The sequence below is a fragment of the Schistocerca americana genome, chromosome 7, assembly GCF_021461395.2.
Source record: "Schistocerca americana isolate TAMUIC-IGC-003095 chromosome 7, iqSchAmer2.1, whole genome shotgun sequence".
NCBI lineage: Eukaryota > Metazoa > Arthropoda > Insecta > Orthoptera > Acrididae > Schistocerca > Schistocerca americana.
Window position 1 is genome coordinate 76,963,336 of NC_060125.1, and position 14,805 is coordinate 76,978,140.

General features: G+C 43.8%; 1 protein-coding gene across 1 annotated transcript in view; it reads right to left on the bottom strand.

Annotated features, from left to right (window-relative positions):
- LOC124622724 overlaps window positions 1–14,369 on the bottom strand; it is a 33,357-nt gene extending 18,988 nt beyond the window's left edge. The window contains exons 1-2 of the mRNA XM_047148514.1: window positions 14,232–14,369; window positions 9,879–10,060 (exon numbers count right to left, since the gene is read on the bottom strand). Of these exons, the coding sequence (XP_047004470.1) occupies window positions 9,879–10,060; window positions 14,232–14,369 (320 nt within the window). The remainder of the gene's footprint in view (window positions 1–9,878; window positions 10,061–14,231) is intronic.
- Window positions 14,370–14,805: the final 436 nt, after the last annotated feature.

Consider the following 14,805-nt stretch of genomic DNA (forward strand, 5'->3'; position numbering starts at 1 on the left):
TATTAGATGTTAAGTGATTGGTGATATGTTGTTTGATGCACTCTTGTTAAATTCTACTTCTTACTTGGTGAGGTCAGCAGCCGTTTTGCTTTGGGGTCGTCCCACCATTCTTCTCCGTTTGCCCACCCGCGATAAGGTGGTTGTTTATAAATTGGGTGGTCCGTTTTTCCCCTGTGGAGTGGGGGCGGGTTTGAGCAACCTGCGGTTGGGGTTGTTTGGTAATCTCTCTATCAATCTACCGTACGTTAGTAGCTGCCTCTGTCATGTTTGTCGGATTTGGTGTGTTAACGAATTTATTGCTTGGAGTGTAACGGCCTAGTACCTGAAATATGTTTTGATCTTTGGAAGATTTGATATTATTGCGTATGATCTTGAGAGGCGGTATCCGTGTACTATAGAGCATCTTAACTATTGTTTGGCCAAACTTGTAGAATTTTATATAAGATTGCATTTCATGGGCTTTTATTTAAATGATCATTTTAGTATATAAAGTGTCCGCAGCTCGTGGTCTTGCGGCAGCGTTCTCGCTTCCCGCGCACGGGGTCCCGGGTTCGATTCCCGGCGGGGTCAAGGATTTTCTCTGCCTCGTGATGACTGGGTGTTGTGTGTTGTTCATCATCATTTCATCATCATTGACTCGCAAGTCGCCGAAGTGGCGTCAACTAGAAAAAGGACTCGCAATACGGTGGCCGAACTTCCCCGCATGGGGCCTCCCGGCCAACAATGCCATACGATCATTTAATTCCAATATATAAAGTTGCCACCCTTTCACCGTAAGACGTTTCTTGAAAGTTAAAATCAAGTTGTACCTTCGGTGTCAAGGTTAATATTTTAATTGTTAGTGTTTTGTACCATTTCCATCCCTCCTACGGGGTGAAGGGGAGGGGGGGGGGGGGGTGTGCATAGTTTATATGCTTGTGAAAATTGTTAAAACTCTTAGTTTAAAGTTATCTGGTGCGTTGCAGATTTGCACCAGTGTAGTCTTTCAGAGGCTGTTGTGAGCGGTCTTAACTACGGCTGTGTCAAAATGGAGCGGTAAGGTTCTCTGCCCGAAAGCTCATACAGTCAAAACTTGTTTCTTTCTGCATCTGAATAAATTGTAACTTTGATATTTAGAGGGTGCTTTCTGATCATAATTTTCAATCTGTTTCTTTAAAAAAAATGCTTTTAGGCACTATTAAAGTGAATAAAATTCCCATTTGTTAAAAGGAATTTGGTTATGATTTCGTCAGTTACTCCCTGGCAACTACTTACATAGCGTGATTAAATGTGTTAATGTTCTTGATGAATCGCTAGTAAAGAAAATAAATTCTTAAGAATATTCATTTAAAATAAATTCTTAAGAATATTCTTTTAAAATAAATCGCGGTTCAGATATCCTGCTGGTAGATGCCGTCATGCCAAGGAGAAGCTAACAGGATGTACGGATGGACATGGTCGCCAACAACAGATGTACACTTGTGGTGATCCATTGTGCCTTGCAGAATAACGAGACCACCCAGGGAATGGCACGAAGTCATTCCCACAACAAAACACTCCCTTCTCCCTTGGTTTCAGACCTCAACGTCAACGGCCGTCTGTCCGATGGAGAATAAAACCTAGTTCATCCGAGAAGGCCACCTGTGGCCACTCAGTGGACGTCTAACTGCAGCACTGGTGTACAATATCCAGCTTTCGCCGCCGATGAACAGCAGCCAGTACGAGTGCGTGATCCAGGCACCTGCTGCGGAGGCCCATACATAGCAACGTTCGCTGAAGGGTCGTTGAGGAGACACTGTTATTAGTCCCATGATTCACCAGTGCGTTCAGTTGCTCAGCAGTTGCAAGCCAATTCGCCCGTACATACCTCTGCAGCCGTCCTTCACCACTGTCATCTTTGGCCCGAGGGGCACCTCAGTTCCCTCGGTGCCAATTTTGGATAGCGCCTTTTTGACATGCGCGGTATACTCTAAGCATGGAAGCACGTGAACAGTTTACAAACGTAGGCGTTTCGGAAATGCTACCACCCTTGGCCGAAAAGCCAATGATCATGACCTTTTGCACGTCAGACCAATCGCTCCATTCCCGCATTACAAACGATTCCACTGTTTTTCCGCGTCCATCCCCCCCCCCCCCCCATTTCCCCAACATACTTTATATACTCTATATTGCTAGTGTTGCCACCTGCCTTTTGTGAGTGGTTATTGGACATTGACGTCGAACATTAATGTGACTGGAACTTGCGTATGGACAGGCAAGTGGGAACGGAGGGGAGGGAAGTGGCACGACTGTACGAGGAAAAGTATCCCTTCCGATAGCAACCGGACCATAAAGTGTTTGCAACAGTGTTTTGTCATTTGTGTGAGACGGGAATGCGTAACCATGAAAGGCGGATGCGATCGGTATATACACACTTCTTTTTTTTTTTTTTTTCGTCATCAGTCTACTGACTGGTTTGATGCGGCCCGCCACAAATTCCTTTCCTGTGCTAACCTCTTCATCTCAGAGTAGCACTTGCAACCTACGTCCTCAATTATTTGTTTGACGTATTCCAATCTCTGTCATCCTCTACAGTTTTTGCCCTCTGCAGTTCCCTCTAGTACCATGGAAGTCATTCCCTCGTGTCTTAGCAGATGTCCTATCATCCTGTCCCTTCTCCTTATCAGTGTTTTCCACATATTCCTTTCCTCTCCGATTCTGCGTAGAACCTCCTCATTCCTTACCTTATCAGTCCACCTAATTTTCAACATTCGTCTATAGCACCACATCTCAAATGCTTCGATTCTCTTCTGTTCCGGTTTTCCCACAGTCCATGTTTCACTACCATACAATGCTGTACTCCAGATGTACATCCTCAGAAATTTCTTCCTCAAATTAAGGCCGGTATTTGATATTAGTAGACTTCTCTTGGCCAGAATTGCCTTTTTTGCCATAGCGAGTCTGCTTTTGATGCCCTCCTTGCTCCGTCCGTCATTGCTTATTTTACTGCCTAGGTAACAGAATTCCTTAACTTCATTGACTTCGTGACCATCAATCCTGATGTTAAGTTTCTCGCTGTTCTCATTTCTACTACTTCTCATTACCTTCGTCTTTCTCCGATTTACTCTCAAACCATACTGTGTACTCATTAGACTGTTCATTCCGTTCAGCAGATCATTTAATTCTTCTTCACTTTCACTCAGGATAGCAATGTCATCAGCGAATCGTATCATTGATATCCTTTCACCTTGTATTTTAATTCCACTCCTGAACCTTTCTTTTATTTCCATCATTGCTTCCTCGATGTACAGATTGAAGAGTAGGGGCGAAAGGCTACAGCCTTGTCTTACACCCTTATTAATACGAGCACTTCGTTCTTGATCGTCCACTCTTATTATTCCCCCTTGGTTGTTGCACATATTGTATATGACCCGACTCTCCCTATAGCTTACTCCTACTTTTTTCAGAATCTCGAACAACTTGCACCATTTTATATTGTCGAACGCTTTTTCCACGTCGACAAATCCAATGAAAGTGTCTTGATTTCTCTTTAGCCTTGCTTACATTATTAGCCGTAACGTCAGAATTGCGTCTCTCGTCCCTTTACTTTTCCTAAAGCCAAACTGATCGTCACCTAGCGCATTCTCAATTTTCTTTTCCATTCTTCTGTATATTATTCTTGTAAGCAGCTTCGATGCATGAGCTGTTAAGCTGATTGTGCGATAATTCTCGCACTTGTCAGCTCTTGCCCTCTTCGGAATTGTGTGGATGATGCTTTTCCGAAAGTCAGATGGTATATCGCCAGACTCATATATTCTACACACCAACGTGAATAGTCGTTTTGTTGCCACTTTCCCCAATGATTTTAGAAATTCTGATGGAATGTTATCTATCCCTTATGCCTTATTTGACCGTAAGTCCTCCAAAGCTCTTTTAAATTCCGATTCTAATACTGGATCCCCTATCTCTTCTAAATCGACTCCTGTTTCTTCTTCTATCACATCAGACAAATCTTCACCCTCATAGAGGCTTTCAATGCATTCTTTCCACCTATCTGCTCTCTCCTCTGCATTTAACAGTGGAATTCCCGTTGCACTCTTAATGTTACCACCGTTGCTTTTAATGTCACCAAAGGTTGTTTTGACTTTCCTGTATGCTGAGTCTGTCCTTCCGACAATCATATCTTTTTCGATGTCTTCACATTTTTCCTGCAGCCATTTCGTCTTAGCTTCCCTGCATTTCCTATTTATTTCATTCCTCAGCGACTTGTATTTCTGTATTCCTGATTTTCCCGGAACATGTTTGTACTTCCTCCTTTCATCAATCAACCGAAGTATTTCTTCTGTTACCCATGGTTTCTTCACAGCTACCTTCTTTGTACCTATATTTTCCTTCCCAACTTCTGTCATGGCCCTTTTTAGAGATTTCCAATCCTCTTTAACTGTACTGCCTACTGCGCTATTCCTTATTGCTGTATCTATAGCGTTAGAGAACTTCAAACGTATCTCGTCATTCCTTAGTACTTCCGTATCCCACTTCTTTGCGTATTGATTCTTCCTGACAAATGTCTTGAACTTCAGCCTACTCTTCATCACTACTATATTGTGATCTGAGTCTATATCTGCTCCTGGGTACGCCTTACAATCCAGTATCTGATTTCGGAATCTCTGTCTGACCATGATGTAATCTAACTGAAATCTTCCCGTATCTCCCGGCCTTTTCCAAGAATACCTCCTCCTCTTGTGATTCTTGAACAGGGTATTCGCTATTACTAGCTGAAACTTGTTACAGAACTCAATTAGTCTTTCTCCTCTTTCATTCCTTGTCCCAAGCCCATATTCTCCTGTAACCTTTTCTTCTACTCCTTCCCCTACAACTGCATTCCAGTCGCCCATGACTATTACATTTTCGTCCCCCTTTACATACTGCATTACCCTTTCAGTATCCTCATACACTTTCTTTATCTGTTCATCTTCAGCTTGCGACGTCGGCATGTATACCTGAACTATCGTTGTCGGTGTTGGTCTGCTGCCGATTCTGATTAGGACAACCCGGTCACTGAACTGTTCACAGTAACACACCCTCTGCCCTACCTTTCCTATTCATAACGAATCCTACACCTGTTATACCATTTTCTGCTGCTGTTGATATTACCCGATACTCATCTGACCAGAAATCCTTGTCTTCCTTCCACTACATTTCACTGACCCCTACTATATCTAGATTGAGCCTTTGCATTTCCATTTTCAGATTTTCTAGTTTCCCTACCACGTTCAAGCTTCTGACATTCCACGCCCCGACTCGTAGCTGGCGCTGCAGTCCGGAACCGCGGGACTGCTACGGGCGCAGGTTCGAATCCTGCCTCGGGCATGGGTGTGTGTGATGTGCTTAGGTTAGTTAGGTTTAAGTAGTTCTCAGTTCTAAGGGACTTATGACCTAAGATGTTGAGTCCCATAGTGCTCAGACCCATTTGAACCATTTTGAACCGACTCGTAGAACGTTATCCTTTCGTAGATTATTCAATCTTTTTCTCATGGTAACCTCCCCCTTGGCAGTCCCCTCCCGGAGATGGGGGACTATTCCGGAATCTTTTGCCAATGGAGAGATCATCATGACACTTCTTCAAGTACAGGCCACATGTCCCGTGGAAACACGTTACGTGTCTTTTATGCAGTGGTTTCCATTGCCTTCTGCATCCTCAAGTCGTTGATAACTGCTGATTCTTCCGCCTTTAGGGGCAATTTCCCACCCCTCGGACAAGAGAGTGTCCTGAACCTCTATCCGCTCCTCCGCCCTCTTTTACGAGGCCGTTGGCAGAATGAGGCTGACTTCTTATGCCGGAAGTCTTCGGCCGCCAATGCTGATTATTTATCAAAATTTAGGCAGTGGCGGGGATCGAACCTGGGACCGATGACGATTATGAATCCCTAGACCACGGGTACCATGTACCAAGTACACTACTGGCCATTAAAATTGCTACACCAAGAAGAAATGCAGATGATAAACGGTTATTCACTGGACAAATATATTATATTGGAACTAACATGTGATTACATTTTCACGCAATTTGGGTGCATAGATCCTGAGAAATCAGTACCCAAAACCACCATCTCTGGCCATAATAACGGCCTTGATACGCCTGGGCATTGAGTCAAACAGAGCTTGGTTGGCGTGTACAGGTACAGCTGCCCATGCAGCTTCAACACGATACCACAGTTCATCAAGAGTAGTGACTGGCGTATTGTGACGAGCCAGTTGCTCGGCCACTATTGACCAGACGTTTTCAATTGGTGTGAGATCTGGAGAATGTGCTGGCCAGGGCAGCAGTCGAACATTTTCTGTAACCAGAAAGGCGCGTACAAGACCTACAACATGCGGTCGTGAATTATCTTGCTGAAATGTGGAGTCTCACAGGGATCGAATGAAGGGTAGAGCCACGGGTCGTAACACATCTGAAATGTAACGTCCAGTGTTCAAAGTGCCGTCAATGCGAACAAGAGGTGACCGAGACGTATAACCATGGCACCCCATACCATCACGACGGGTGATACGCCAGTATGGCGATGACGAATACACGCTTCCAGTGTTCATTCACCGCGATGTCGCCAACATGGATGCGACCATCATATTGATGTAAACAGAACCTGGATTCATCCGAAAAAATGACGTTTTACCATTCGTGCACCCAGGTTCGTCGTTGAGTATACCATCGCAGGTGCTCCTGTCTGTGATGCAGCGTCAAGGGTAACTGCAGCCATGTTCTCCGAGATCATAGTCCATGCCGCTACAAACGTCGTCGAACTGTTCGTGTAGATGGTTGTCGTCTTGCAAACCTCCCCATCTGTTGACTCATGGATCGAGACGTGGGTGCACGATCCGTTACAACCATGCGGATAACATGCCTGTCACCTCGACTGCTAGTGAAACGAGGCCGTTGAGATCTAGCACGGCGTTCCGTATTCTCTCCTGAACCCACCGATTCCATATTCTGCTAACAGTCATTGGATCTTCACCAACGCGAGCAGCAATGTCGCGATACGATAAACCGCAATCGCGATAGGCTACAATCCGACCTTTATCAAAGTCGGAAACGTGATGGTACGCATTTCTCTTCCTTACACGAGGCATCACAACAACGTTTCACCAGGCAACGCTGGTCAACTGATGTTTGTGTATGAGAAATCGATTGGAAACTTTCCTCATGTCAGCAAGTTGTAGGTGTCGCCACCGGCTCCAAGCTTGTGTGAATGCTCTGAAAAGCTAATCATTTTCTTATCACAGCAAGTTCTTCCTGTCGGTTAAATTTCGCGTCTGTAGCACGTCATCTTCGTGGTGTAGCAATTTTAATGGCCAGTAGTGTACATGTCTATGTACCGACGGTTTTCTCGCTGGTTCGTTGCACAGATCATCACATCACAGTACTGTCATGTGTTCTATTCACAGCTGAGGGTACATTTGTGAGGTGTGGTTTCGTCAGTGTTCACGACACCCACCCGTGAGTTAGGAAAAATCCCCATGGCATGATGGCAGTCAACCATGAGCCTTTATGTGCGGGTGGTAATAAGTGGCGACCGCGTCATGGGACTGGTAACCCTTCCACAAACCCTCACGGGCGAGGCATATCTGCACTTCCTACCACTGACTCTTCCTCCCCCGCTGGAAGACTCGCGTTTGGTGATGCGAGGAATAATGTAGCTACTACGTTATGGTGTTCCAGCTCTTTCGTTTTTCCATGCAGAGGCATCTCGGCAACGTGCAGCCTGGCCAAGGGATCGGACAAGTTTGCTCATTGTGACGGCCGACCCGGTCGCTGGACCCCAACTTTTTATATTTCTACCTACGAGAGCAGCTGAAGGCAGTCGTGTATGCGGAGTCCACCCTCAACGTCCAGACACGGGAACAAAGTTTCCAAGCTGCCCCTGATCCCATTCGGTTGCAGGATGGTACGTTTGAACCTGAGCGTCAGTCGTTGATTTGTCGTGTTCGCACATACTTAGAGTCTCGAGGGGACCACATGGAACATCTTGCCTAACAGATGTCTCATTTCAGCATTTTTTGCACCACATTGTACCCTACAGGCATGGCACATTAATAAATACTCTGTAGCGAATATGTCATGCGTTTCTGCCCACATGTTTGTACGACCTTTTTGTCGCTTATCCTGTCAGCCATCGAAATGGTTTCCCGCAGTTTGCCCCCATTTAGCAAACCCACCCTGTATATATGACCAGCTCTGTATGGCCTGCAGAGTTTTTTTTTTAATTTTATTTAATCGAATTTTTACGTTCTTCACAAATTGCAACACCTTCTAAGCTTTCCACGCTAGTTAAGGCCATATAAGCATGGGCTTTCGAAAAGCGATTTTGATAACTGTAGTCCAAAGTTTTGTTAATCATGCCTTTTGCGTTCTTGTGGAGATATTTCCATAGCAACTTTCATCCTCTAACAAATATTTCTTCATATCTAACCGAGCTGTGAAATATCAGTTTTCATAAATATTTTTTACTGTAACGGAATATTTTCTTGAAACACATATTTTTTCTTTTTTTATGTCCAACCGAGAAGTCAAATATCAATTGTCATAGACGTAACCTTAAAAATCATTCAGCAGTTCTTTAGTAATTATTTATTTTCCAAAAACTTTCACCTATTATTTTACAACCTTATTTGTTGAATTTTCAAAAATCTTGGAACACGTACTTTTTATTTTCTGACAGAGAAACCTAATACCAGTTTTTCCTTAATAGCGACATACTTTCAAAAAGCCTTTCATCACCTATTTCAACCCCTTAGGAGTGGAATTGGCGATAATCCCTTCTTAAACGACTCGTAGATTATAAGATCAACACCCTCTGCAAATTTCAAGTTTCTATTCTTTTTCGGGCTGGGTGATCAGTCCTTAGGGGTTGAAATCCCAAAAATAGTGAAACACATACTTTTTCAACTCCAACCGAGAAGAGAAACACCAGTTTTCAAACATTTCGCTTTAAAAATGCTTTCGCAACGAATTATTTTCATAAAACGTTTCACCTCCTGTTTCACCCCCTTAGGGTTTGAATTTCCAAAAACTGTGACACGCGTATACAAATTTTCATAGATCTAGCTTCTAAAATGCTTGCACAATGAAATATTTTCATAAAATCTTTTATCCCACTTTCACCCCCACATGGGTTGAATTTCGAAAAACAGTGAAATACGTAATCTTTTATTTCTAACTGAGAAGTCAAATTCAAAATTTCATAGACTCGGCTTTAAAAATGCTTTCATAATAAAATATTTTCAGAAAAAAACCTCCTCCCCTATTTCACTCCCTTAAGGATTCAGTTCCCAAAAACACTGAAACACATATTTTTAATTTGTAACCGAGAAGTCAAATACCAATGTTCATATATCTAGCTTTAAAAATACTTGAATAGTTCCTTAATAATGTTATGTTTTTAAAATATTTTTCATCCACTATTTCAGTTCCCTTAGGGCTGAATCTCTAAAAATTGTGGAACATGTATTTATTTATTTCTATCCGAGAAACCAAATACCAATTTTCATAGGTCTAGCTTCAAAATTGTCTTAATAGCAACATTTTTCAAAAAAACTCTTCATCCCCTATTTCATCCCCTTAGGGTTGGAATTTCGAAAAATCTCTTCCTAAGCGATGCGTAGAAAATCAACACCCTCCTCAGATTTCAAGTTTCTATCCTTAGTGATTTGGGCTGGCGGATGATGAGACAGTCAGTTAGTCATTCAGTCAGGACATTTCCACAGAAGAAGATTACTACACGCCCGTTAGTTTTCGATTACTGCTCGGACTTCCTCAGATCATCTTTCTTTTTCGAAATCTTTTATTAACTATGGGAGCTGTTCTGTAGATGCACCACACGTAGCTGGTGTTTCTACACGAAGAGCTTTGCTGCGTATCATACCTGGTAAGGAAATCACTGAGGGTAGTGTAGATGCTCCACCTGGAATTTCTGCGCGCCAGCAGACTGTAAGGCTGCAGGTACACGCTGCCGTTGACGGGTACATTGTACGTGTACTTCATCACCAAACCCAACGTCATCGCGTTCCGTGGTACGGGGATGGGCGTGCCGAAACCAATCAGCAGCTGAAACAAAAGGTAGCGCACAGATGCAGCTAACAATGTCTTTATGGGAATTTTTTTTTCAGTAGGTAGGGGTGGGGGGTGAGGTTTCATCCGTTATCTGACTGATGCTGTCAGCAACGAATTCCTCTGGGGTGCCGACCTATACATTCCAGAGTAAACTCGCACGTCTTCAACTATTTCTTGCATATATTCCAGACTGTGCATTCCCCTACAGCTGGCAGGTCACTGATATTTTAGCATATTGCTTGTCATGCTGTCCCTTCTTCTTGTCAGAGTCTTTCACACGTTCCTTTCTTCGCCAGTTGTTCCGAGAACCTTCTCACTACATGTCTTATCAGTCCACCTAATTTTCAAAATCATTCTGCTGCGCCTATTCTTTTCCGATTTTTCCACAATCCATGAGCGACTTTCACGCAGTGCAATGCCCCAAATGCAAGTTTTCAGAAACTCCTTCCTCAAATTAAAGTCGACGTTTGGTACTAGCAGACTTCTTTAGACGAGGAATGTCTTCTTATTTCTTGCTAGCCAGCTTTTATAACCTCTTTGCTTCGTCTGTCATGTGTTACTTTCTTTCCAAGGTAGCAGAATCTTTTTCAGTTCCTCTATTTCGTGGTCTCCAATTTTGATGTAAGTTTATCGCTAATCGCATTTCCACCACTTCTTTCTCTGTTTCTTTGGTTTATTCTCAGTCCATATTTCATATTCATTACACTGTTCACCCCACAGAGCACGTCCTGTAATTCATCCTCAGTTTCAGTGAAAACAGTAATGTTATTAGCGTATCGTGTCGTTGATATTCTGTAACTCAGAGTTTAGATTCTCCTCCACAACCTTTCCCTATATTCCCTCAGTTTCTCTTTCCATGTACAAGTTGAATTTTACGAGGGCAGTTCAATAAGTAATGCAACACATTTTTTTTCTGAAACAGGGGTTGTTTTATTCAGCATTGAAATACACCAGGTTATTCCCCAATCTTTTAGCTACACAACACTATTTTTCAACGTAATCTCCATTCAATGCTACGGCCTTACGCCACCTTGAAATGAGGGCCTGTATGCATGCACGGTACCATTCCACTGGTCGATGTCGGAGCCAACGTCGTACTGCATCAATAACTTCTTCATCATCCGCGTAGTGCCTCCCACGGATTGCGTCCTTCATTGGGCCAAACATATGGAAATCCGACGGTGCGAGATCGGGGCTGTAGGGTGCATGAGGAAGAACAGTCCACTGAAGTTTTGTGAGGCCTCTCGGGTACGAAGACTTGTGTGAGGTCTTGCGTTGTCATGAAGAAGGAGAAGTTCGTTCAGATTTTTGTGCCTACGAACACGCTGAAGTCGTTTCTTCAATTTCTGAAGAGTAGCACAATACACTTCAGATTGATCGTTTGACCATGGGGAAGGACATCGAACAGAATAACCCCTTCAGCGTCCCAGAAGACTGCAACCATGACTTTACCGGCTGAGGGTATGGCTTTAAACTTTTTCTTGGTAGGGGAGTGGGTGTGGCGCCACTCCATTGATTGCCGTTTTGTTTCAGGTTCGAAGTGATGAACCCATGTTTCATCGCCTGTAACAATCTTTGACAAGAAATTGTCACACTCAGCCACATGACGAGCAAGCAATTCCGCACAGATGGTTCTCCTTTGCTCTTTATGGTGTTCAGTTAGACAACGAGGGACCCAGCGGGAACAAACCTTTGAATATCCCAACTGGTGAACAATTGTGACAGCACTACCAACAGAGATGTCAAGTTGAGCACTGAGTTGTTTGATGGTGATCCGTCGATCATCTCGAACGAGTGTGTTCGCACGCTCCGCCATTGCAGGAGTCACAGCTGTGCACGGCCGGCCCGCACGCGGGAGATCAGACAGTCTTGCTTGACCTTGCGGCGATGATGACACACGCTTTGCCCAACGACTCACCGTGCTTTTGTCCACTGCCAGATCACCGTAGACATTCTGCAAGCGCCTATGAATATCTGAGATGCCCTGGTTTTCCGCCAAAAGAAACTCGATCACTGCCTGTTGTTTGCAACGCACATCCGTTACAGACGCCATTTTAACAGCTCCGTACAGCGCTGCCACCTGTCGGAAGTCAATGACACTACACGAGACGAAGCGGGAAAGTTTGAAAATATTCCACAAGAAATTTCCGGTTTTTTCAACCAAAATTGGCCGAGAAAAAAAATGTCTTGCATTACTTATTGAACTGCCCTCGTAAGTAAGATGACATGCATCTTTAGCTATTAGTCCCATTTCTTTTGCCGCCCTGGTTCTCGTAAATACTCCATTTTAATCGTGTTTCTCTATTTCTGATACTTTACCTCTCCAAAAGCCACCCTGTTCGACATCTGACAGATCCTCAGTTTTCTTTATCATTACTGTGTGTACTATTCTTGTCACCACTTTGGATACATGAACTGTTAACGTGATTGTGCGATAGTTATCACATTTATCTGACCTCAGTATCTTCAAGAATCTGAGTATGATAATTTCCTGAAAGACTGATAGTATGTCCCCAATCTCACAGTTTCTCCCAGCCGACGTAAATAGTCGTTTGGTTGTCATTACCGCCCATGGTTTTAGAAATTTGCATAATTGTAAGTCTTCAAAAGTTCTTCAGAAGTCTAACTCTAAAACTTTATCCACAGTGTCTCCCAAATCGACTCGTATTTCTTCTTGTATCACGTCACCAGGCAGTTTCTCCCTCCGAGCTGACCTCTTCGACGTACTCTTGGATTCTGACGTGATATGGCTCGGCAAATCTGAAAACCACGCAGGATAATCCAGCGTCTGCATGGATGTCTAGACTTTGGATTGCATGGTAAGCACAAGTGATGTGGCGAACATGCAGGCTGGCACAGTATCTGCAGGTCAGCCACATTGGCTTCTATACTTAGCATAAGTTGCCTACTTTTGTCACCTGGGATTTCCCACCAATAGGACAGTTGCCAGTCTTTGAGGTATTTTTTTTTATTTTCTGCCAGTTTGCACTTGCGACAATATTGGACTCCTAACATAAGTTAGCTGTGGCCTCGTAGGCATAGAAAACCTCAGTAGGATCAGTGAGCTAGATCAAGCAATTTTTTGAATTTTCCTCCAATTTTTTAATTGAGTACCATTATATAAATAGGGCAACTGGCCAATGATCTGAGATGGGTGGGGGAACCCATACAACACAGTTGCGTTAATTTGTATTTCCTTCCGTGTTTTTAGATTTCCTGACATTTTATATGTAGGCAATTGGCGAGTGATTTAAGAGGGGTGGGGTAGAAATCTACCAACAATCCAACAATATATGTCGAAATCGTCGATAACGCCACCAGAAATTTGGCAACAATGCAAAGTGGGTCAGGATGCACACGGCTACACATCTCTTTGAATTTCCCACCGTTTAGGACAGTTGGTGTAGTCAGCTGTGTCGTCAGAGGGGTGGGGGTGAGTGGTATGCTAGTCATTAAAAGCTGCAACATCATGAAGACTACTTGGTTGCCTTTGCGGTACAGTTGGTCCGCAGCTTGTAGCGTGGATTTTCCACTACACTGCTCGTGTAGCACAAGGAACCCAATCGCACTAATTTCATGCACTTCGTAGTGACCAATTTTGATGTTAAGTTTACCGCTAATTTCATTTCTGCTACTCCTCATTACTTTCACCTTTGTATGGTTTATGCTCAATCAATACTCTGTACTCTTTAGAAGTTTATGAATAAGGAGGATAGCAATGTCACTTTCGAATCTTGCCACTGGAATCCTATTTTTGATTTCACTGTTGAACCTTCATTCTATGGCCGTTATTGCTTCTTCGATGTATAGATTGAACAGTAGGAGCGAGAGACGTCGTTTTTAATCCGAGCACTTTGTTCACGATCATCCATTCCCATTGTACCATGTTGATTCGTGAACATATTGCATTTTATCTGTCTTTCGATATGCCTTACTTTTATTTTTCTCAGAATGTCGAAAATCTTGACCATTTTACATTGCCGAACACCTTTTCCAAGCCGACAAATTCAATCACCGTGTGTTTTATTTTTCTTAAGTCTTGCTTTCATTAGCTAAACGCCACGTTACTAGGAGAGGAACTCCGGGGTATGATGCAGTGTCTGGTTGTGTGGGACGTTGCCGAAGGTCTCTGAAATAAAATAAATAAATAAGTAGAGAGCCCCACCTGGACGATGCCACTCTGCATGGGAAAGACGAGGCTGCGGCGAAATCTCTCCGCCACGGCAGGCCTCAGAGGTGACTCGGGGACGGCCGCTGCCCCCAAAAGACTCAGCGCTAGGAGCGCCGCTGCCAGCTTGGCCATCGGGTAGGCGGGAAGACTCCTGTCTGTACCTTGAAGAAAGAGAAAAGCATGAAGCGCGTGACGGCATGTGTAGGCTGTTATACACTGAGGTGAAAAAAGTCAACGGATGTTTCCTAATACAGAGTCGGGCCTCCTGTTGCACGGCGCAGTGCAGCAACACGACGTGGCATAGACTCAACTGGTCTTGGGAAACCCCTGCAGAAATACTGAACCTTGGTGCCTCTATAGCTGTTCACAATTGTGAAAGTGTTGCCGGTGCAGAAATGAGCTGTCGATTGTGTCCCACAAATATTCATGTCGGGCGATCTGGCTGGCCAAACCATTCCCTCGAAGTGTCCAGAATGTTCTCCAAACCAATTTGTGGTCTGGTGATATAGCACATAATCATCCATCGTTGGTTGGGAACATGATGCCCATGAATGGCTAAAAATAGTCT